At 48.1% G+C, this 23,955-nt stretch overlaps 2 protein-coding genes across 2 annotated transcripts in view; one reads left to right on the forward strand and one right to left on the reverse strand.

The window, feature by feature from the left end:
• Nucleotides 1–23,955, reverse strand: part of LOC133356795 (uncharacterized) — a 492,315-nt gene that overhangs the window by 372,934 nt on the left and 95,426 nt on the right. The window lies entirely within an intron of this gene.
• Nucleotides 18,586–19,516, forward strand: LOC133356734 (beta-3 adrenergic receptor-like). The gene has a single exon (XM_061574390.1). It carries the CDS (start codon nt 18,599–18,601, stop codon nt 19,514–19,516), a length of 918 nt encoding a protein of 305 aa, XP_061430374.1. The 5' UTR covers nt 18,586–18,598.

Here is a 23,955-nt window from a genome sequence, read left to right on the forward strand (position 1 = left end):
TGCCTGGCTATCTCCCCCGTGGTCGCGTGGATGTTTCTGTTCCAGGGCCTCCGGTTTTTCCCTCCACATTTAGAGACGTTCATTTTGACTGTTTTATTTTGCTGCTCGAAATGTCCACATGATAATCCACTTTGTTGAGATATCGTTGGTGGCCAGGTTACGTCTGAAAAACAAGTTAATACCTCAGTGGGCTTCACCTGGTAAGATAAAAAAAAATAGTTCAGCTTTATTTCTATATTTATTTTAAAAGTGACTTCATTACCGTTGCTATACTTCGCACTCCTGTCGTGATTTTGTATGGTTTGTTGTTGTGGAGTTCTGACCCCGTGCCCCTACTGGAACATGTGTGATAAAGAGCTTCATAGCTCATCGGATTCCTCCTCGTGCAGTCTAAACACAGATTCTGATTCTGTCGTTGGTGACTGAAAGTCGGCCCAGCAAGTGTCCTGAGGAAACGAGTCGCAAAACATTCACATCGCTACTCTTTGGTTTTTTCGGTAAAGTCACGTATAGGTATAAAATAAGAAGTGTAACATTGATTTCATTTTATACTTACGTGATTTTACCGAAAGAACCAAAGAGTATGGATTCCTCAAGCTTCAAATCAAGACATTCACATCGCTCTCAATGCACCCGAGTTGTATCTCACGCAAATGCGCGGGCAATGCTCGTCGATAAATACGTGTCCGTGTCAAATGCGTTCCCTTCATTTGCCTCTCTCGTGATTCACAGTTCCCGCCACGTCGGCACGGATGAGAGAGAAGTTGATCTTGTACCGAATTCGACAAATGTGCCGTGTGAACTGCACGCATGCAAGGATGTGTGTTCATGTGTGACCGCGATGATGATTATGAAAGCTTTTTGTTGGAGCCCTTAACCGATGTCGAATCATTCATCCCAATTTCTGTGATTGAATCTTGAAAGGCAACCGCTTAAAGATGTCCATTATAAAATGGTCTTCGGAATGAGGCCAATAATAACCATCATATCTCTGCATAGGCCTCGGCGAGGTAAGGTAATTTACCAGGGGCGGTTTCTTCATTAGGGCGATTGGGCGACGCACCACCAATGTCATTCAACCACAGAGTCACGCTAGCCGTCACTGTCAGCCTCTGGATATAGTCCAATCAGCGTCATGTCACGTTCTGTGGAGTACCGCCTCTTTTGGGGCGATTTCACTACGGCTGAGAATCGCCCCGAGTGGCCCCATAGACTTACATTCAAAGATGTTTTTTTTAGAACGGGGGCGCTCCAATGCATTCTCTATGGCTTCCGGGAGGGCATGCACTAACGTGCTTACGTCATCATACGTGCTAACGTCATCATACGTAAGCACGTTTCATCCAACAATATAATTTATCGCTACCTAGTGGAATCTTTAATAAAATAAACTTGAGTGGTTTGTTTTAATAGTGAGTATATAAACAAACAAGATGTATTGTAAGAGTCACTTTATTTTTCATTAATATTAAAGAAGTGAAGTTGCCTTTACATGCTTAAGCTGTTAATTTATCCATTGCACGGGTGGACCTTATCCTTATCAATCATCCAGACATTTGCCCCCCCTGAGAGATTTTGCAGGAGCCGCCACTGTAATTTACCCTTTTCACCGGGTAAAAGGGTAAAGGTGTCGACATGCCAAGGGGTAAGGTAAAGGGTAGGGTAAAGGTAGCTCGGAAGAATTGCCCGGTAGGGTAAAGGTAGCGCAAAGTATTACCCGGTAAATACGGTACCTTGTTTACCGCGAAAAGCTCCGTGGCGCAGTCCGTGGCTTCCATTTAATAAGTAATCTTTTTAAAAAAACTTTTAAAAAACACGCTTTTATTAAATGTACTAGTAATGGCAGAACTCCACGACTCCAGGAAGTGGCCCCGAAGCTTGCCACAACGTAAGGGACCGTGGCTAATTACAGCCAACGTCAGTTGAGCGTGGACAATTAGACCCAAGCCGAAACATAACAGATAAAAAATAATGTTTAAAAATATATATCTTTTTAATGATACAATATAGTTTTATCATCAATATGACATAAGTATACCAAGTTTGCAGTCGATACCACATTAGGAAGTGGGTACAAATTTAGTTACAAGATTTGAGGATACGACAACAACAACGATGACAACAACGATGACAACGACGACGACGACAACAACGACAACAAGCGTGTAAAATTGGAATCATCGAGAGTATTCTATATGAATAAAGCGCTCTACCTAGCATTTACCGTTATAAACCTAGTAATTACCCTGTAATCGGGTCATTTGAATGGGGTAATGGTAAAAGGTAGGGTAAAGGTAAGCTCGTTGCTTTTTACCTTTTACATTGTACCTTACCTGCTAAAGGGTAAACGGTAGGGTAGAGTGATTGTATTGTGGTAAGGTAAAAGGTAGGGTAAAGGTAGGCTCGTTGTGTTTACCTTTACCTTACCTTGCTAAAGGGTAAACAAGGTAGGGTAGAGTGATTGTATTGTGGTAAGGTAAAAGGTAGGGTAAAGGTAGGCTCGTTGTGTTTACCTTTACCTTACCTTGCTAAAGGGTAAACAAGGTAGGGTAGAGTGATTGTATTGTGGTAAGGTAAAAGGTAGGGTAAAGGTAGGCTCGTTGTGTTTACCTTTACCTTACCTTGCTAAAGGGTAAACAAGGTAGGGTAGAGTGATTGTATTGTGGTAAGGTAAAAGGTAGGGTAAAGGTAGGCTCGTTGTGTTTACCTTTACCTTACCTTGCTAAAGGGTAAACAAGGTAGGGTCGAGTGATTGTATTGTGGTAAGGTAACAGGTAGGGTAAAGGTAGGCTCGTTGTTTTTACCTTTTAACTTTTACCTTACCTTGCCGAGGCCTACCTCTGCTGCCAGGCGACCGCAAATTCTGCTCCGCAGGAAGGCGATGGTCGCTCGCACGTGGCGTGATGGAGCCATGCGCACCGCCCACGTGTCCGTCGTTCAAGCCTCGGTGAGGGTCCTCATCCCCCCAATTGCGGTCGAGCACAAACTTAATTATCGTGGCATTAGAAAGCACTCGTCCTACAAAAGGGCACGTTGTTGTTGTTGTTGTGTTTAGCTCATCGATTTCTACACGAAGGACTCTCCAAGTCACGCCGAGTTTGTTTCCTGTCTGAAGCCCCAATTGTGCCGAAGCAATTTCCACCGAATTCAATTCGCAGGTTTTGTCGGTCCGCTTTGCTCGACCCCGTCCCCTCCCCTCTTAGCGCCAAGCAGCACACACGAGGGGGTGGTGTGGGGGGTTGAGTGGGGGGTGGAGTGGGGGGGGGGCCACGTGGAGTCGACCAATCGCGAGGCTACAGTCGCCCCGTGCCGAGCGCACGTGGCCGTTTGGAGATTGTTTTCTGCACCACCTCCACCGAGCTGCCGAATTGTAACGGCGAAGCCAAGAACTCCTCAGCACTACGTAAAGACAAGGGCGACAACGACGACGATGATGATGATGGTGCATTTGCGAGAGACAAAAATTGCAATAGCAGTGACCTCCAGCACGCACGTAATGTGCTGCTGCCAAGGCCTGTCAGCCTGTTCGAGCCGTGACTGCTTAGCGCGATGGACACAATCAGCTTCTTTTTGTGCGGAGCAGGTGAATTTTCCCCGTGACGAATGCCATCATTCTGTCCAAAGGTGGTGGAACGATGGTCCATAAATACCCCTGCGTGAGACGAGCCCCTGTGCATAGTGCAGCAGATGGTAAGGACGCCCACCTCCCGAACTGCAATCTTGCTGCAATGACCGCCGCTGTAGAGGGTTAAGGGGCCGTCCATAAATGACGTCACGCGATTTTGGACGATTTTTGACCCCCCCCCCCCCATTGACACACGGCGTCACAAAAAGTCAGACCCCCCCCTCCCCTCAAATATGACGTCACAAAGCTCTGCCGCCCCCCCTAAAAAAATAAAACATGCTTCAAATCGCTTTAAACTATTGTCATTGTAGTGCGTATTTAATGTGCCGCTGCACTCTGATGTTGTAGGAGAAAACATTTATTAAAAAGTCTATTTCATTAAGTAGAACGTGTTGTCTATATTTATTTAAAGTTTGCGCATTTTAATGTGACGTCACATGTCTCAACCCCCACCCCCCTCGTCACACATCGTCACAAATGTCTAACCCACCCCCACCCCCCCCCCCCCCCAGGTGCGTGACGTCATTTACGGACGGCCCCAAAGGCGAGAAGGCGAACGGCTTGTTGCACACGAATCGTGACTGCCGGTCTTCCCGGCATCCGGAGCAATCGCCGGCGTCGTCGCTTTCAATGGCGTTCACGTGGAGTTTGAGGGCAGCCACATTCCCCGCAACATGGCGGCCGAAGTCACGTGGAGTTTGAGGGCAGCAACATGGCGGCCGAAGTCACGTGCGAAGAGAAGTTCAACGTACATCAACATTACTAATATAATAGCCCAGAAATGTGTGTAACGCGCGTGACGTCACTCCACATGCCACACCCCCCCCCCCCGTCATTAATAATAAAATAATCATGAGCGCGTGGATTTTAACACTCACGCGGAAGAAGATCGAGTGGAAAGATTTTTTTTCGCTTCAAATATGACGACGTTTCTTTACAGAAAGTGACGGTCAAAAATAAATCTACGCGGCACAGCGCTACATCCGTACGTGACGTCACTGCAAAAGAGCCCCCCCGTCATTACTATCATAAGCAAATATTTTTTTACGCAAATTCGCTTTTAATTTGACGTTTCTTTATTGAAAGTTACTCAAATAAATAGCTCTACGCAGACGTTTCTTTACGTAAATATTGCAGCTTCCGTCCTAGGACGGGCAAAAGGCGCGGACGTAACAACACACGATCAACACTGACAACAAGGCCGTAATTAAAATATTATATGCTTGTGTTTATGGTTGTCCTTTATTAATCCATCATCTCTGCCATTACATACAATGAAACAAGAAAAGGTTAAAAAGAAAAAAACAGAGCAATGTTATACAATACACTATTAGACATTATTGTTAAAAAAAAGCCCATCCTATGTGTTATTGAATTTTTAAAATATATTTTAGGCAGGAAATGGTCGGAAATTCGTCTTCAAATTTTGATTTTTTTTGCTGGAGGGGGAACCCAAAGACCCCCTGGAAGATTTGGTCCCCCCCAATGTTGACTCCATGGCTACGGCCTTGATTGACAATGGCTCATGTCATCATTCTCTCGACTTTCGCTGATTGCCAGAAGCTTAAGTGTTTACCGTCAGCGCACCTGGTTCAAGTGCTCCGCGTCTGTGCGCTCGCTGTGTCTTCAGTACCCTGTTTTCATGTTAGCGTGGTTCGCGATGTTCATTTTTAAATCCTTTATATTAAGTTCGCGTGCTTGCTTGCTTGCTTAGGACCGTGCAAATCTTTCGGTCGTTTTTTAACCCACTTCCCGTGATCCAATCGAGCTGACATTTTCCACACAGACTCGTTGTGCCAGACAATTATTGTTCGTGAAAAAAAATTCCCAAAATGTTACACTTTTTAGGCAAAAAAAAATTATTTTACATATATTCAAATAGAACGCATTCAAGGCTTTGGCTGAACATCACAGTGCAAGAGCCCAGAGCGTAACCACTCCACAGGCCGTGGTGGAGTAGCGCAGTTAGTAGTGCCCTCGCTTCCCCTGCCAAAGGTCGTGGGATCGATCCCCGCGTCCTCCACAGGCGAATATATTTTTAAATCCTTCATATTAAGTTCGCTTGCTTGCTTAGGACCGTGCAAATCTTTTGCTCGTTTTTTAACCCACTTCCCGTGATCCAATCGAGCTGACATTTTCCACACAGACTCGTTGTGCCAGACAATTATTGTTCGTGAAAAAAATTACCAAAATTTTACACTTTTTAGGCAAAAAAAATATTTTGCATATATTCAAATAGAACGCATTCAAGGCTTTGGCTGAACATCACAGTGCAAGAGCCCAGAGCGTAACCCCTCCACAGGCCGTGGTGGAGTAGCGCAGTTAGTAGCGCCCTCGCTTCCCATGGCAAAGGTCGCGGGATCGATCCCCGCGTCCTCCACATGCGAATATAGTTTTAAATCCTTTATATTAAGTTCGCTTGCTTGCTTAGGACCGTGCAAATCTTTTGCTCGTTTTTTAACCCACTTCCCGTGACCCAATCGACCTGACATTTTCCACACAGACTCGTTGTGTGTGATAATTAATTTTCGTGAAATTTTTTTTCCAAAATTTTACACTGTTTAGGGAAAACTAATTAAATATTTAATTACCAATTGCTTAATACTGGCAGACAATCATCTGACCCATAGATTGCAGTCATCTCAAGCCAGAGGACGAGAGAACTCTAGCCGCCACGCATATAAAGGATTTAGAGTGAAAAACTTTGTTTTTACGGGTTTACTTGTTTGCGATACAATTCGTACGAATGACGCTGTATAAAATGATTCATATTTTTATGAATTTCAGCTCGTGGAACAATACGAGACGGTTTTATAGAGTGCTGGGATGTCACTGCATCTCAAGATGCTGGACAGAAACTGTGAGCATCTCGTAGACCGAAGGAAATTTTAGTTATTTCGCCTGGAACCTGAACATGGGTAGGGCGTTCCATACGATGAGGGCAGCAGAAGAGAAGAAGTCATCTCCCACTAAGCGAATGTTCACTCAGGGGCCTCATAAGAAAGCCTTGGTTGCTGAAGTGGAGAGTGCGTGGAGGGGAGTGGAGTGAGGTGAGAGGGGAGAGGTAGGAGAGTGTGTGGAGGGGAGTGAGATGAGAGTGGAGAGGCAGGAGAGTGCGTGGAGGGGAGTGGAGTGAGATGAGAGGGGAGAGGCAGGAGAGTGCGTGGAGGGGAGTGGAGTGAGATGAGAGGGGAGAGGCAGTAGAGTGCGTGGAGGGGAGTGGAGTGAGATGAGAGGGAGAGGTAGGAGAGTGCGTGGAGGGGAGTGAGATGAGAGGGGAGAGGCAGGAGAGTGCGTGGAGGGGAGTAGAGTTAGATGAGAGGGGTAGGAGAGTGCGTGGAGGAGAGTGGAGTGAGATGAGAGGCAGGAGAGTGCGTGGAGGGGAGTGGAGTGAGATTAGAGAGGCAGGGAGTGCGTGGAGGGGAGTGAGATGAGAGGGGAGAGGTAGGAGAGTGCGTGGAGGGGAGTGGAGTGAGATGAGAGGGGAGAGGCAGGAGAGTGTGTGGAGGGGAGTGAGATGAGAGGGGAGAGGTAGGGAAGTCCGTGGAGGGGACTGGAGTGAGATGAGAGGGGAGAGGCAAGCAATGGCAAGTCCATGGAGCATCTTGAAGATGGTATATGTGAACTTGAAATTGATCTTGGAACGGATTGGGAGCCAGTGTAACAAGCGGAGTCTTCGGGTGGTGCAGCCTCATTCAAGGACGCGGGTGATGAGTGGCATCTGGAGTTTGGAGACGAGCGATTGTGGAGGCTGTAGAGAACAGAGTTGCTTTGCATAGCTCATGGATTTATATTACAAGTTCCTCCCCTCCAGCTGTTATCGTTTCTCCGCTTATGCCGTCCACTCGAGGACATTTGTTGTTTTTTTATTGTTTTTCTGGCAATTGCTCTGAGCTCAAGGGTTTGGGGTGCATCTTGGCTGCTGCGAGATGAGGGCAGCCGCTGCTCAACACGAGCCGAAGAGAGCCAGCAGCGACGGGCACAACAACATAAACCAATGGCGCCTACACGTGCACATAACATGAATAGATTGGAATGTAATTCGAATTCAAGAGAAAGTGATTGAACAAAGAGTCAGGCAAGATTCGACGACTGGACAAATGTCAATCAGAATGCCATGACATCGATGGCAGTCGTGATGTGTGTAATTGTATGAATGTACGTTTAACTTCTTTCGCACCGGACATAACCAGCGGTGTTATTCGGAGATGCGGATGGAAGGACATCAAACTAAACACAAAAAAAAAACAGTTCTCAAATAACGAGCTTTAAATCTAGATGTACACAGTGTATAGCTCCAGTGGCTTCCTGAAGGTCGATTGTGAGCATTCGTGTGGAGCGCGGGAAAAATGTCAATCACAACGTGGCGCGGCTCGGCTCGGCTTCTGCAGTGGAAAGAAACCCCAACGACGTGGCACGTGCTGGTCCACATCCGTAGCTGACAGGGTCTGGCTCTCCGAGGTCTCGGTGGAGAATGGGCACCCGGTGATCCCAATTTATTTATACCGACGTGACTTTACCGAAAGAACCACAGAGCATGGATTCCTGCAGTCACGAAAGCTTCAAATCAAGATCGGTGTCAATAAAGTTACACAAATCTGGTCACACACCGACCGGATTATAAGACGCACCACCAACTTTAAATTAAAAATACAGGGGATGGGTGCATCTTATACAATAGGAATACAATTCCGCGTGTAACACCTTGTTCAAAACCAATGAATGTAGAAATCGCTCCATATTACGACAATAAAAAGTCGTCTGGCTATATTCCTGCTGCAATTACCGCCTGCCTGGCTGGCTGGCGAGATGCCCCTTTGACGTAATGACGTCACCCGCCGGGCACGTGCAGCGCGATGACGTCACGCCTCCACCACAAAAACCGAGATGCGCTCTCAAACGTCATCCTCTTTCGATTTAAAGCTTTCGTGACTGCAGGGTTCTTTCGGTAAAGTCGCGTAGAAGGGAAATAAAATAATAAAAATAAAACAATAAAATTCTCACGACGTTTCGATTGCAACACAAGCAATCATCAGGTGTGAAAACCACAGCCACTTTTTTCAAATTCTCTTGCTGTGGTTTTCACACGTGATGATGCATGCTTGTGTTGCAATCGAAACGTCGTGAGAATTTTATTGTTTTATTTTTATTATTTTATTTCCCTTCTACGTGACTTTAGCGAAAAAATCCAAGAATATACTTCATACTCGATTTACCTTTTAGAATACAAAAACAGTTTTCCACGCTAGCTGGCTGACTGGCTGCAGGGAGAGAGGGTCACGTCCATCGGCCGTGCGGGCTGGCAGTCTACGTAACAAACAGAATCAAAATCTTTGTTTATTCTAGAGGCGATCCGAAGAGAGATATATGAAGCGATATCACGGGACATTTTTGCCTGTATGAAAGCATGACAACAATAGGGTTTTACCCTTTCTGGCAATCAAACAGGTGGCTAAAACCTATTCTTATTTTTCATATTTTGATACTGACAACAAAAAAGTCCCACGATTTCGCTGCTCACACCGAGCTATAAAACACATTCCTGCGGAGGGAGCTGGTAGGAACGTTGGGTTGCTCGGTCAATGGTCAGGGTCAACGGCGGCGTGGTGTATTCCGCAAATATGCCCGACTGTGAGGGCGGGCACAAGCCGGCGTGACTAGGTGAAACGTTGAGTTTTATAAGGGCACCACGGGGTGACCAGCCCCTCCCCACCCAGCCCCACTCCTCTCACCCCCCACCCAGCCCCACCCTCCCCACCCAGCCCCTTCTCACCCAGCCCCTCTCCACCCAGTCCCACCCCTCCCATTTGTGGATGCACGACGGACGGACACAATAATCCCCTGTGGGCTGGTGGAACCCGGTGCTTCCTGCCAGTATAATCTGCTAGGCGTATTGTCGTTCTGCTGCCCGCCTCTTGGCGTCCTCTCGTCTCACAGTGGCGAGTGAAGGCCGTCTCTGGTGTAGGCCAATCCGTTTCAAAGGGTTCATACTCTTAGTTTTTTCGGTAAAAAAAAATTGAAATTAAAATTAAACAAATAATACAAAATCACGACGTTTCGGAGGCAACACAAGTCTCCGTCATCAGGTGGGACCGTCACAGCCAGATTTGCTGTATCAAGTGAGGCTTTATTTTATTTATTTTAATTTCTAATTTTTTTCCTACGTGACTTTACCGAAAAAACTAAGAGTATGAATCCTTGCAGTCACGAAAGCTTCAAATCTAGAAGTTTTAAAGGCGATGGATGCATCATAGATCATGATCAGAGCGTGCTTGTTTGCATGTCCACCGCAAGTACTGTGTGGTTATTGCAGACTTGATTCCTTGCGAAAAAGGTATCCATTTGGTGTTTTAACATCTGAACACCCGTTTGTATTGCCAGAAACGGGCATCTGTTCTTATTATTATTATCCATAGCTACAGTATGAAGTTCTCTCTCTCTCTCGCAGATGAGGCAGGCAGTGCTATTGCCGCGCGTGTTGAGTTATCTTCTTGTTGCTGCTGCTGTTGTGTTTGTGCACCACAGCCATCGCAGCGTGACCAAACCATCTGTTTAATAGTCGAAAGTTCAGCGGGACACGGAGTCCTTGTGCGCTAATACCGACTGCGACACTGCTGCGTACGGAGTGATTTCAGAGAGAGAGACAGCGAGAGAGTGAAAGTGCTCACACGGTTCAAGTTGAACTCCAGAGACTCGACGAAGGGAATAGGAACAAAATAAATGCACTCGTTTTTTTGTTGTTATCTTTTGAAGTAAGCAAACGGAATCAGAGAAAACCATCGCGGACATCGTTGCGAAAAGACGCGATGTCTGGGAGCGTGCGCGTGCATCAGACACCACGGCCCCGTCAATTGGCGCAGCGGCAAGATGATCGATCGGAGCACCAACAGCAATCCTGCACGTATCATCCGACACGCATTTCCACGCGAGTTTGGGATGCATTCGGGGCCACTCGTGCCTCCCTCTGTCGATGCCGACTGCAGCGCAGCTGACCACAATGAATACGACGAATCCTCGAGATTAGTAGCAACAACAATAATCTCATATTACCGTTAAAATAATACAATCTAAATGTTGACTGGTTGCGTTTGATTGCATCATTGATGACACTGGTCAACAAAAACAAACATTTTTTTCTGGCCTGGACTTTTGCAGCTGTTTTAGACTAATTTCAGGGTGCTGATTCCAAATCTGATCTCAGATTTGCTCTATCACATCTCATTTGTATGCTATCGGCATACCCCATTTTCATTGATTTTACCCGAAATTAACTCTGTCACTTATGATTGCAAGTTGTTGCGAGTCAGTGACTGCTTTAGTGTTAAAATATGGTGCTGTATTTTTAGGATAGTGTGTTTATAATATCATTTTATGTAGATATCCACATTTATTTAATATTTTTCTTCTGCAGTTTTTATTGAAAATGCAATATTTGATATCTCAAAAACCTGATGTGATAGACAAAAACTAATGCCAGATTTGGAATCAGCACCCCAAAATTACATTCAAACAGTTGGAATACCTTATGCCAGAAAAGGTGTGTTGACCAGTGTAATGGCCAGAGTATGTACTGCACGTTCAGCATATTTCGCACCGTACGTGCTAATCGGAGGTGCTGGGGAAGGGCAAGTTTAACAGGAAAAGGCAATTCTGGAGAGACGAGTAGAGCTACAGGCGCAGCCCTGCAATCGCTTGCCCACGCGTCCTGCTGCCGAAGAGCCCTCAACCTGCCGGGGGCTCTTCTGGTCGCAGTGGACAAAACCAGCCGCTGCGAGCCCCCCCCGCCTCTCCATTCATCCGCCTGCCTCCACGCCGCTTGCCTGTGCAGCAGGAGGTCTCAAGCACTCGGCATCCCCACCTCGGGCTGGTAAGACACTCGCTCTCTCTCTCTTACACGTGCTGTGTTACACGTGCTGTGTTACACGTGCTGTGTGTTACATGTGCAGTGTGCTACACGTGCTGTGTTACACGTGCTGTGTTACATGTGCTGTGTTACACGTGCTGTGTTACAGGTGCTGTGTTACACGTGCTGTGTTACACGTGCTGTGTTACACGTACTGTGTGTTACACGTGCTGTGTTACACGTGCTGTGTTACACGTGCTGTGTTACACGTGCTGTGTGTTACATGTGCTGTGTTACACGTGCTGTGCTACACGTGCTCTGTGTTACACGTGCTGTGTGCTACACGTGCTGTGTTACACGTGCTGTGTTACACGTGCTGTGTTACACGTGCTGTGCTACACGTGCTGTGCTACACGTGCTGAGGCTGCTGCTAGACACACGCACTGCATGTGCTATACACACACAAGAGCTACCGCGTGCCACACACACACTACATACACACGGGTGCGCTACCATTCACTGCAGTATATATATACACACACCCACGAGTACATGTGTGGCATGACAGTGTATATGTATGTACGCACACAGTAATCGTGTACACACGACTGCCCCTGCCATACACGGGCACATCACGGCACGCGGCTCTCAAGGCTACCAGCGTCGGGCAATTCACATCTGCGAGTCTTTCGTGAATATTCAAAAGTGGGACGCGGTTTGAGTGTTTTTGCGCGTGTTTTTACATTGCTGTTTGTCCTTAGACGCCACTGCAGAGAATGTGTGACAATTATGCGCGTGTCTCAATTGGAGACGGCATTTATTGACCAGTGTAAAGTGACAGCGATTGTATTTGAAGGGCAGTGGTTCATTAGCAATGTTGTGTTGTGTAGGTCTCGCATCTTGGCTCGGCGTGAAATGTTATTAAACTGCGATGTTATTTTACGACAATGCGTTTACGCCCATGCTTGTTCGTTCGGATCGCTGCCCCTTTAGTTAGTCAGGTTATACAATACAGCTCCGGTCATGTTATCCAACTTCAGTGATCCGTATTATTTAATTTACAACACCATACGTGGAGTGAGCGCTGGGACAATTTGCATGCAACGAGTTGGACTCAACGTGCGGTGTCGCCTGCAACCTCCGATCAGCACGGTTGGCTGTGTACGGTGCGAAATAAGTTTCAACATGCACACATTCTTGCCACGTTAGGAAGCTGAGCTGTAACAAAACAAAACCAGCGACATTACCACCGTCGTCATCATCATCAGCAGCAGCAGCAGCAGCCATAGTCAACCTACTGGAACATCAGACCTTTCTTGGCAGTAGCAAAATACAACAGGTCTTACCCTATTCATATTCTTGGTTCTTTCGGTAAAGTCACGTAGAAGGTTTTACCCTCTCTGGCAACAAAACAATTGTTAAGGTCACATATTGCAGCTGCTCACCGCGAGATATAAACGCCCTGATAGTGCGTTGTCTTTGTGCTGTTCGAATTTTGGCGTCCTCTGGTCTAACACTTTGAGACTATCTTCTTGGTTCTTTCGGTAAAGTCACGTAGAAGGGAAATAATAAAATAATAAAAATAAAACATCATAAAATAATTCTCACGACGTTTCGGCCACAATGCAAGCAGCCGTCCTCGGACGGCTGCTTGCTTGAGGACAGCTGCTTGTGTTGTGGCCGAAACGTCGTGAGAATTATTTTATTATGCTTAATTTTTATTATTTTATTATTTTCCTTCTACGTGACTTTACCGAAAGAACCAAGAAGATTAATCCCTGCAGTCACGAAAGCTTTAAATCGGAACTTTGAGACTAGCCTCTTGAAGAAAGCTGTCTCTGGTGTGGACCAATCAGTTTCAAAGGCAATGCATCATCATTACTTACGACCCGAGCGTGTTTTTGTTTGCATGATCACCACAAGTACCGTGTGGTGGTTAATGCAGACAGGATTACTTGGAATAAGTAATATTTAAAAATACTTTAAAAAACACACGCTTTAATGAAATGTACCGTACGAGTAATGGCAGAACTCCACGACTCCAGGAAGTGGCCCAGAGGCTTGCCATAAGGTAAGGGACCGTGGTGGTTTACTGCCAACGTGAGTTGAGCGTGGACAATTAGACCCAAGCCGAAACATAACATATACAAAAGATGGTTTAATTTTCTTTTTTATAGAATATAGTATTGTCATCAGTATGACATAAGTATACCAAGTTTGCAGTCGATACCATTATGGGAAGTGGGTAAAATTTGAGTTACAAGATTTGAGCATACGACAACAACAACAGACAGAGTGAGTTAATAGAAAGCGTGTAAAAATATTGTTTAAAAATATTTTTTCTTTTTCATGATAGAATATAGTATTGTCATCAGTAAGACATAAGTATACGAAGTTTACAGTCGATACCACATCGGGAAGTGGGTTAAAATTTTGTTACAAGATTTGAGGATACGACAACAACAACAACGACAACAACAGACAGAGTGAGTTAAATAAAAGCTTGTAATAAAAAGGGATTCTGTTTTGTGTTTTAACATCTAAACACAACTGTTTTATTGCCAGAAAGGGTAAAACCTATTGTTATATCGATATTACTGGGTTTAAGGGTGGATGATTACATCGTTCCTAGGATGTCGCCGTTCACATTCAGCACACGAGCGGATTGCACCACTCCAAGTCCTCAGCGCGTGACCTCCCGGGACACGCTCCATCACGTGGCCACTACTCCACTCTTCTTCCTCCTCCTCTAGACCAGGGCTTGGGCATCCAAACTAACAAGAAGAGACGCTTTTTTATATTTGGTTAAAAAAAATATTTCGAGATCCGCAATGCCACGCGACAAGGCCTTAATTATAATAAATATTGGGGGACACACATCCCCACCAATATCCAAATATGCTCAAAATGTCCGCCCCAATATATGGCTATAAAATAGATTTCTGTTTATATGATTGTGGTTATGGTTGTACTTTATTAATCCCTAATCTCTGCCATTACATACAATGAAACAATAATAATAAAAATAGAGCAATGTAATACAATACACTATTAGACATTATTGTAAAAAATAAATAAAAAGTCCATCCTGTATGTTAGTGAATTTATTAATATTTTAGGCGGGAAATTCGTTTCCAAATTTTGATTTTTTTCAGGGGGGGGGGACCCCAGAACCCCTGGAAAATTTGGTCCCCCCCAATGTTGACTCCATGGCTACGGCCTTGCCACGCGGTGAATACGAGACGGCGCTTCTTAATAAATAAAATCACAAAGAAAATCATCCTTCAGAGAGCCAGCGCACGCGGCTGCGGAAGCAAATGTTGCCGCCCTCCTGGTCAAGATGATTGGCCATCACCTAGCGAGGTGCCCTACCGCTAACCAGCCCCCCTCTTATTAACAGTCTCGACCGTGTCATCAGAAGCTGTCACTCGTTCATCTGGCTGTGTCTGAGTGCACCACTCCCACGCGTGCAATTCTCCACCCTTCTTCTGGACACATTTTCACTTTCACTTGAGATTTTTCTTAAGTGGCATGCCGTGTTTTTTAACCATTAAAGGTGAAATGCGACGGTAACGAGCACTATCCGAGCGTGTGGTTAGTAAGGGTGGATGTGTTGGTTCTTTCGGTAAAGTCACGTAAATTGAAAAAATGAGAATGAAAACAAAGTGAATCAAAATATCACGACCTTTCGATCGCAACACAAGCGGTCGTCATCACGCAAAGGAGTCAGCCTCTAAAGGCAAACTGTTCACAAAGGTTTGGAGATGGGCATAGCCCAAGTGTATCAACAGCACCAGGAGCATGGGCAGTGCACGAGTGCCAATGCAGCGGCAATGCCAATGCAGCGGCAATGCCAATGTAGCAGCAATGCCAATGCAGCAGCAGCAATGCAGCAGCAATGCCAATGCAGCGGCAATGCCAATGCAACAGCAATGCCAATGCAGCAGCAATGCCAATGCAGCAACAACGCCAATGCAGCGGCAATGCCAATGTAGCAGCAGCAATGCAGCAGCAATGCCAATGTAGCAACAATGCCAATGCAGCAGCAATGCAGTGGCAATGCCAATGCAGCGGCAATGCCAATGTAGCAACAATTCCAATGCAGCAGCAATGTTAATGCAGCAGCAATGTCAATGTAGCAACAATGCCAATGCAGCAGCAATGCAGCAGCAATGCCAATGCAGTGGCAATGCCAATGCAGCGGCAATGCCAATGCAGCAGCAGCAATGCAGCAGCAATGCCAATGTAGCAACAATGCCAATGCAGCAGCAATGCTAATGCAGTGGCAATGCAGTGGCAATGCCAATGCAGCGGCAATGCCAATGTAGCAACAATGCCAATGCAGCAGCAATGTTAATGCAGCAGCAATGTCAATGTAGCAGCAATGCCAATGCAGCAGCAATGTAGCAACAATGCCAATGCAGCAGCAATGCCAATGCAGCGGCAATGCCAATGCAGCAACAATGTAGCAACAATGCCAATGCAGCGGCAATGCTAATGCAGCAATGCCAATGCAGCAGCAATGCTAATACTGCAACAATGTCAATGCAGCAACAATGCCAATGCAGCAGCAATGTAGCAACAATGCCAATGCAGCGGCAATGCCAATGCAGCAGCAATGCCAATGCAGCAGCAATGCAGCAGCAATGCCAATGCAGCGGCAATGCCAATGCAGCAGCAATGCCAATGCAGCAACAATGTAGCAACAATGCCAATGCAGCAGCAATGCTAATGCTGCAACAATGTCAATGCAGCAACAATGCCAATGCAGCAGCAATATAGCAACAATGCCAATGCAGCGGCAATGCCAATGCAGCAACAATGACAATGCAGCAGCAATGCCAATGCTGCAACAATGTCAATGTAGCAACAATGCCAATGCAGCAAAGGACTTATGGATGTCAACTATTCAAGGAGGATATCACCATGGGTACGTAGCACGGCTGGCTACATACGGTGCGAAATAAGTTGGCAGGAACAGCTTGGATTATGGGAGCAGGCGGGTGCCTGTTGATTGAAGTGAGTGGTCAGGCAATGGTGAGAGGTTGTGGTTTGGATGAGCAGGTAAGAGGATCCACTTTCAACGTGGCGGTTCCACCTGAAGACGGAAGCTTGTGTTGCCTCCGAAACGTCGTGATTTAATTTATTTAAAATTTTTACCTACATGACTTTAGCGAAAAAAACAAAGAGTATTCAGCCGTGCACTCCGTGTTGTTGGTTCAGGGCTTCTTAAACTAATGTTGGCCGCGAGCACAAATCGAACTCTGGTCGCCAGTTCTCAGTGCAGTGCGCTAACCACGCTACCGCTCTCAACAATCAATATTCAGTCTCTATAATTCACGTGTGTCCAATCGTGCCTCCGTCTGTTCCATCGACACGTTGGGTTCAAAATAAATGGAACAAAAAAGGGTTATTTTTCTTAGAACATTGTGCAAAATTGCTGCCTTTGGGAAGGTTTAAAACCTTTTGACCCAGAAACGTTTACAAACTTGCCTCGGAACATCTAGCTATTTGTAAAGTAAAAAAACTAAACAATTTGTTTTTTTATTTTACCAGGTAAGTCCCACTGAGCTATAGAGCTATTTTTCAGAAGCGACCTGGCCACAAAACGATAGCTCAACGAAGTTGCTCATCACGTGGGAGTTTCTAGCAGCCAAATAGACTTTATACGCGTGTTCCTCCTAAATATGGAGGGGAAACCCGGAGGTCCCGGAGAAAAATCCACGCGACTAAATATACAGCAAGCGCCAGGGTCGTGATCGAACCCACGACCTATTGCACACTAGGCGAGGTAATTAACATATCGCTACCGTGGCACCCTTTTGTAAATTATGTCACTGGACCGCCGCCTTACACTCCACGACCTCAAACCGAACGCAAATGTTTAATGGGCGCTGGAAAGTGGCCGGCGATTTCCACTCGGAGGGAATGATCACCACCTTCCGTTTGAGAGACTTCCGCCTAAAGGGTCAGATGTCACAGCCCGCTGTGCGGTGCTTCGCCGATCGCAGCCTCGATGGGTCTCAAGAGACTACCGAGCCCCCGCGATGCCGATCGCGACGCAGCGGAGCCGGTTTGCCAATCCCCGCGGTGTTTGCGATGACCGTCAACGAGTCGCAGGGTCGCACATTCGCGAAGAATTGGGGACGCACGTGGCCAAAGAAACTTTCCTCGCACGCGGTCAAACTGCACGAAGAACCCTCGAGCGTTCGAACCGACTGCTCGCTGCTACGCGATGTCCGAGTCAACATCCTGAGCATCCAATCTGGTCTTGCCCACACGTTTTATAAAATCGCTTCGAAGCACACGGGCTCAACGATTATTTCGAGTAATCGCACGAGAGTTCATGCGTGGGCAGTGCTCGAACTCGAATAATGAACACATCTCACAAAAGACAAAGCCTTCGCAGGTTGCAGGAGCAAGTGCTGCTAGCACCTGTGAAAGCCGGCACGGGCACATGATGGGCTGAGTGGCCAGCACCACGCCCGGCCGCCTTTGTGTCCCCAGTGGCGATCTTCACGACACACCGCACACAAGCACTCAGTTGAGGCCGAGTCGATCTCGGGGAGGAGCAGAACCGGTTCCAATAATCATCAATGGTGTTGGCCGTGAGCGGGAATCGAACTCCGGTAGCGCAGTGCGCTAACCACAGACAACACGCCTTTGCAATTGTGCACGTCTAGCTCACACTGTTTTGCCTCAAACTAACCATCTTTAACGAATTTTGTTTGTAGTAGTAGGTTTTTACCCTTTTAAACTGGTACAAAACTGACACCTTTATTCAAGGCATTATGTTTGCAATAACCACAACACCTGTAGTCAAAAAAGCCAACAAAAATAAGCAACTCTGATAATGATAATAATATGCACTGTCCTTGAAGTTGATTGGTCCACACCCGACTTCAAGGACAGTGCATATTATTATCATTATCAGAGTTGCTTCTTTTTGTTTGCTTTTTTGACTACTTGTGTTGTGGTTATTGCTAACATGATGCCTTGAATAAAGGTGTCAGTTTTGTACCAGTTTAAAAGGGTAAAAACCTACTACTATATTTTGCCACTGGTAAAAGAGATCTCATAGTGTGAGTTTTGTTTGTTTGTATTCCAGAGCTTACGAATGAGCAAGCACGATGCACCAGGCATATCACTTCGCCATATACATCTCCATGACCGTATTGGGCACGTTCGGCAATATATTCGTCTTCATCTTTCCTCTGCACGAGTCGTGGAAGAGCAAGCACGTCACCACCGCGGACCTGCTCCACGTGAACCTGGCCACGGGAAACCTCTTCAACATCGCCTTCCGAAACATCCCGGCGCTGATCTACACCGGCACGGGACATTGCCCCCTCGGAGACTCCGGCTGCCAGGTCGTCATGCTCGGCTTCCTCGTCACCACCGCGGTCACCGTGTGGAACACGCTCGTGCTGAGCATCTTCCGCTTCTTTAAGCTCAGCTGCTCCCTTCGCTGCCAGCGCATCTTGCGGAAGGTGGAGACGCGGAGAAAGCCCGCGCTGTGCATCCTCCTCGTGTGGTTCGCGTGCGGTGCCCTGTTCGCGCCCACCGCCGTGTTCACCCGGCGGACGGGCCCCTTGCGCGCCAACTCGAGCGACCTGCGCAACTTCTACGGCTGCTTCTCGCACATCACCAACAAGGCGTACCTGTACACGCTGCTCTCGCTCTCCGAGATCATCCCCTTCCTGCTCATGCTCGGCGTGAGCGTGGCCACCATCGCCAAGCTGTGCCGCCACAAGCACCGCACGGAGCCGCAGCTGCGCGTCAACAACTGGGTGGGGATGCCCCTCCGACGGGCGGCGCACATCCACGCCGCCTACCTCATCGTCCTGCTCGGCCTCGTGTTCGCCAGCTGCTGGGGAGTCTACTTCGTGAGCACCCTCATCGGCATCTACATGCTGGACGACGTGTCGGACTCGCTCGTGTTCACGGTGAGACTCGCATCGATGGTGTACCCGACCATCAGCCCGTACATCATCGGCCTGGGCAACCCCAAGTTGATGAACAGAGTGAAGGGCTGCTGCACGCCGTGAGCAGCGAGGCCCTGGACGTAGCCCCCCCCCCCCCCCCCCCTCGTGCAAGTCAATTTGACCCATTTTCCACTGGGTACATCCGAGCCGTGCCAGCCCGGGGCCCTCACCGTAGGGATGGTTTTCCACTGGAAATGAACCCCTCCTTCAACCCACCCCCCCAGCCGAGCAGAGCCAGGGGTGGGTTTAACGACGGGGTTATTGCATGCGGCGACAGCGAGTACGAGACTCAAACTCCGCGTCATCTACACGCCTGTCAACTCATTCATTGCCGGTGACGTCGGCAGCACGGCTCGACTTCTGCAGTGGAAAACAACTACATCGTTTCATTCAGACGCTGTCTCCCCGACAGACCTGGTCTTCATCTGAGGACGGCAGCTTGCGTTGTGGCCGAAACGTCGTGAGAATTATTTAATGTTTTATTTTATTATTTTATCATTTCCCTTCTACGTGACTTTACCGAAAGAACCAAGAAGAAGAACGACATCGTTGCCTTTCGACCCGTGCCGGGCTTTTCTCAGTACGGCTGCAGCACGGCTGAGTTGTACGCTGGAAAACGAGGTGGGTATTACGTTTTGAAACCATTTAATTATTTTACCTTTAACCGCAAAGATTACAAAAAAAAAGAAACGGAGCCCACAAATGTAGTGAGGATGGGAAAAAAGTACCGATATGTAATAGAAGATGTTTGGCGCCTCGATGCACGATCTTTCATTCATCGCCGATAGACGACATCACTGCGGGATAGATTCCGGTATTTTAACAAAACAGCCGTGGCCGTGAGCGCCATTGCGAATTAGCCTAATGTGGGTCACGGAGACATCAGCAGGCTTTGCGAAGAATGGCACAACATCAACAACATCAACAACAACAAAACAACAGCAACAAAGCAGGTGGAGCCTGTATCTGAGCTCCAGCCACAGCCAGAGGTTCTCTCCAGAGCAGAGAATTCATGGTCTCAGCCCGCTCACAAATTGCTACAAACAAGCGTCGTGTCAAACGTGGTGGTGCATTACCCGATGTCGGTAAATTACAGCTCTGCTTGAGGTGTAATGAACAATCCGTGCGGGGCATTAAAGGCGCGCGTCCTAAATGTGTGGAATATTGGAGTCACGTAATTCGAACAAAACACGACGACAAGTGTGATATTTGTTATTCGTTTCGCGTAGATTGTTGGCCTCTAACTCGTCCATTATTTGATTCCGCTCATGATCGTTGTCAGGGGGTTGGCAATCTGCAGCTCATACTGGAGCTGCTCCATGACGTTGACACACCGTCTCCTATTCACCACGCAGCGCATCGCGGCTCTTGAAATTGCTTTTTTTTTTTTACCAAATTCGGGAATAAAAATGTTCTTTGTTATTTTGGTTGTCGCCCCGTGAACATTGTGAACGTCAGGGGCCCAATTAGGGTGCCGTGGCACGAGACACGAATCGCTCTGTGGTGTGTCAGATCTGGTTTTGCCTCCAGTTAGTTGAAATACGAATTAATGATTTCTCAATTTAGTTATTTCATTGCTGCGAAAAAAAGAAAACCCTCCATAACAGGTCCGCTCGTGTCGTCATCAGCAGCATGAACATTGGAAAGGGGTGGTGATAGGGGTAGTAATAGGGGTAGTGATAGGGGTAGTGATAGGGGTTGGGGTGGTGATAGGGGTAGTAATAGGGGTAGTGAAAGGTGTAGGGGTGGTGATAGGGGTAGGGGTGGTGATAGGGGTAGGGGTAGTGATAGGGGTTGGGGTGGTAATAGGGGTAGGGGTAGTGATAGGGATAGGGGTAGTGATAAGGTTTGGCGTGGTGATAGGGGCTGGGGTAGTGATAGGGGCTGGGGTCGTGATAGAGGTAGGGGTGATGATAGGGGTAGGGGTAGTAATAGGGGTTGGGGTGGGTGATAGGGGCTGGGGTGGTGATAGGGTTAGGGTAGTGATAGGGGCTGGGGTAGTGATAGGGGTTGGGGTGGTGATGGGGGTGGGGTAGTGATAGGGGTAGGGGCGGTGATAGGGGTTGGGGTAATGATAGGGGTTGGGGTAGTGATAGGGGTTGGGGTAGTGATAGGGGTAGGGGTGGTGATAGGGGTTGGGGTGGTGATGGGGGTGGGGTAGTGATAGGGGTTGGGGTTGGGGTAGTGATAGCGGTTGGGGTAGCGATAGGGGTTGGGGTAGTGATAGGGGTAGGGGTGGTGATAGGGGTTGGGGTAGTGATAGGGGTTGGGGTAGTGATAGGGGTTGGGGTTGGGGTAGTGATAGGGGTAGTGAAAGGGGTAGGGGTAGTGATAGGGGCTGGGGTAGTGATAGGGGTAGGGGTGGTGATAGGGGTTGGGGTAGTGATAGGGGTTGGGGTTGGGGTAGTGATTGGGGTAGGGGTAGTGATAGGGGTAGGGGTGGTGATAGGGGTTGGGTAGTTATAGGGGTAAGGGTGGTGATAGGGGTAGGGGTGATGATAGGGGTAGTAATAGGGGTTGTGATAGGGGCTGGGGTAGTAGTAGGGGTTGGGGTAGTGATAGGGGTAGGGGTAGTGATAGGGGTAGGGGTGGTGATAGGGGTAGGGGTAGTGATAGGGGTAGGGGTAGTGATAGGGGTAGGGGTGGTGATAGGGGTTGGGGTAGTGATAGGGGTTGGGGTAGTGAAAGGGGTTGGGGTAGTGATAGGGGTAGGGGTGGTGATGGGGTAGTGATAGAGGTAGGGATGGTGATAGGGGTTGGGGTAGTGATAGGGGTTGGGGTAGTGATAGGGGTTGGGGTAGTGATAGAGGTAGGGGTGGTGATGGGGTTGGGGTAGTGATAGGGGTAGGGGTGGTGATGGGGTTGGGGTAGTGATAGGGGTAGGGATGGTGATAGGGGTTGGGGTAGTGATAGGGGTTGGGGTAGTGATAGGGGTTGGGGTGGTGATAGGGGTAGTGATAGGGTAGTGATTCGGGTAGTGATAGAGGTTGGGGTAGTGATAGGGGTTGGGGTAGTGATAGGGGTTGGGGTAGTGATAGGGGCTGGGGTAGTGATAGGGGTTGGGGTAGTGATAGGGGTTGGGGTAGTGAGAGGGGTTGGGGTAGTGATAGGGGCTGGGGTAGTGATAGGGGTTGGGGTAGTGATAGGGGTTGGGGTAGTGATAGGGGTTGGGGTAGTGATAGGGGTTGGGGTAGTGATAGGGGTTGGGGTAGTGATAGCGGCTGGGGTAGTGATAGGGGTTGGGGTAGTGATAGGGGTTGGGGTAGTGATAGGGGTTGGGGTAGTGATAGGGGTTGGGGTAGTGATAGGGGCTGGGGTAGTGATAGGGGTTGGGGTAGTGATAGGGGTTGGGGTAGGTAGTGATAGGGGTTAGGGTAGTGATAGGGGTAGGGGTGGTGATGGGGTTGGGGTAGTGATAGGGGTAGGGATGATGATAGGGGTTGGGGTAGTGATAGGGGTTGGGGTAGTGATAGGGGTTGGGGTAGTGATAGGGGTTGGGGTGGTGATAGGGGTGGGGATAGGGTAGTGATTCGGGTAGTGATAGGGGTTGGGGTAGTGATAGGGGTTGGGGTAGTGATAGGGGTTGGGGTAGTGATAGGGGCTGGGGTAGTGATAGGGGTTGGGGTAGTGATAGGGGTTGGGGTAGTGATAGGGGGTGGGGTAGTGATAGGGGCTGGGTAGTGATAGGGGTTGGGGTAGTGATAGGGGTTGGGATAGTGATAGGGGTTGGGGTAGTGATAGGGGTTGGGGTAGTGATAGGGGTTGGGGTAGTGATAGGGGCTGGGTAGTGATAGGGGTTGGGGTAGTGATAGGGGTTGGGGTAGTGATAGGGGTTGGGGTAGTGATAGGGGTTGGGGTAGTGATAGGGGTTGGGGTAGTGATAGGGGTTGGGATAGTGATAGGGGTTGGGGTAGTGATAGGGGTTAGGGTAGTGATAGGGGTTGGGGTAGTGATAGGGGTTGGGGTAGTGATAGGGGCTGGGGTAGTGATAGGGGTTGGGGTAGTGATAGGGGTTGGGGTAGTGATAGGGGTTAAGGTAGTGATAGGGGTAGGGGTGGTGATGGGGTTGGGGTAGTGATAGGGGTAGGGATGGTGATAGGGGTTGGGGGTAGTGATAGGGGTTGGGGTAGTGATAGGGGTTGGGTTAGTGATAGGGGTTGGGGGTGGTGATAGGGGTAGTGATAGGGTAGTGATTCGGTAGTGATAGGGGTTGGGGTAGTGATAGGGGTTGGGGTAGTGATAGGGGTTGGGGTAGTGATAGGGGCTGGGGTAGTGATAGGGGTTGGGGTAGTGATAGGGGTTGGAGTAGTGATAGGGGTTGGGGTAGTGATAGGGGCTGGGGTTAGTGATAGGGGTTGGGGTTAGTGATAGGGGTTGGGGTAGTGATAGGGGTTGGGGGTAGTGATAGGGGTTGGGGTAGTGATAGGGGTAGGGATGGTGATAGGGGTTGGGGTAGTGATAGGGGTTGGGGTAGTGATAGGGGTTGGGGTAGTGATAGGGGT

The sequence above is a fragment of the Lethenteron reissneri genome, chromosome 55 (genome assembly GCF_015708825.2).
Source record: "Lethenteron reissneri isolate LAM-NWPU_2019-01 chromosome 55, ASM1570882v1, whole genome shotgun sequence".
Lineage (NCBI taxonomy): Eukaryota > Metazoa > Chordata > Hyperoartia > Petromyzontiformes > Petromyzontidae > Lethenteron > Lethenteron reissneri.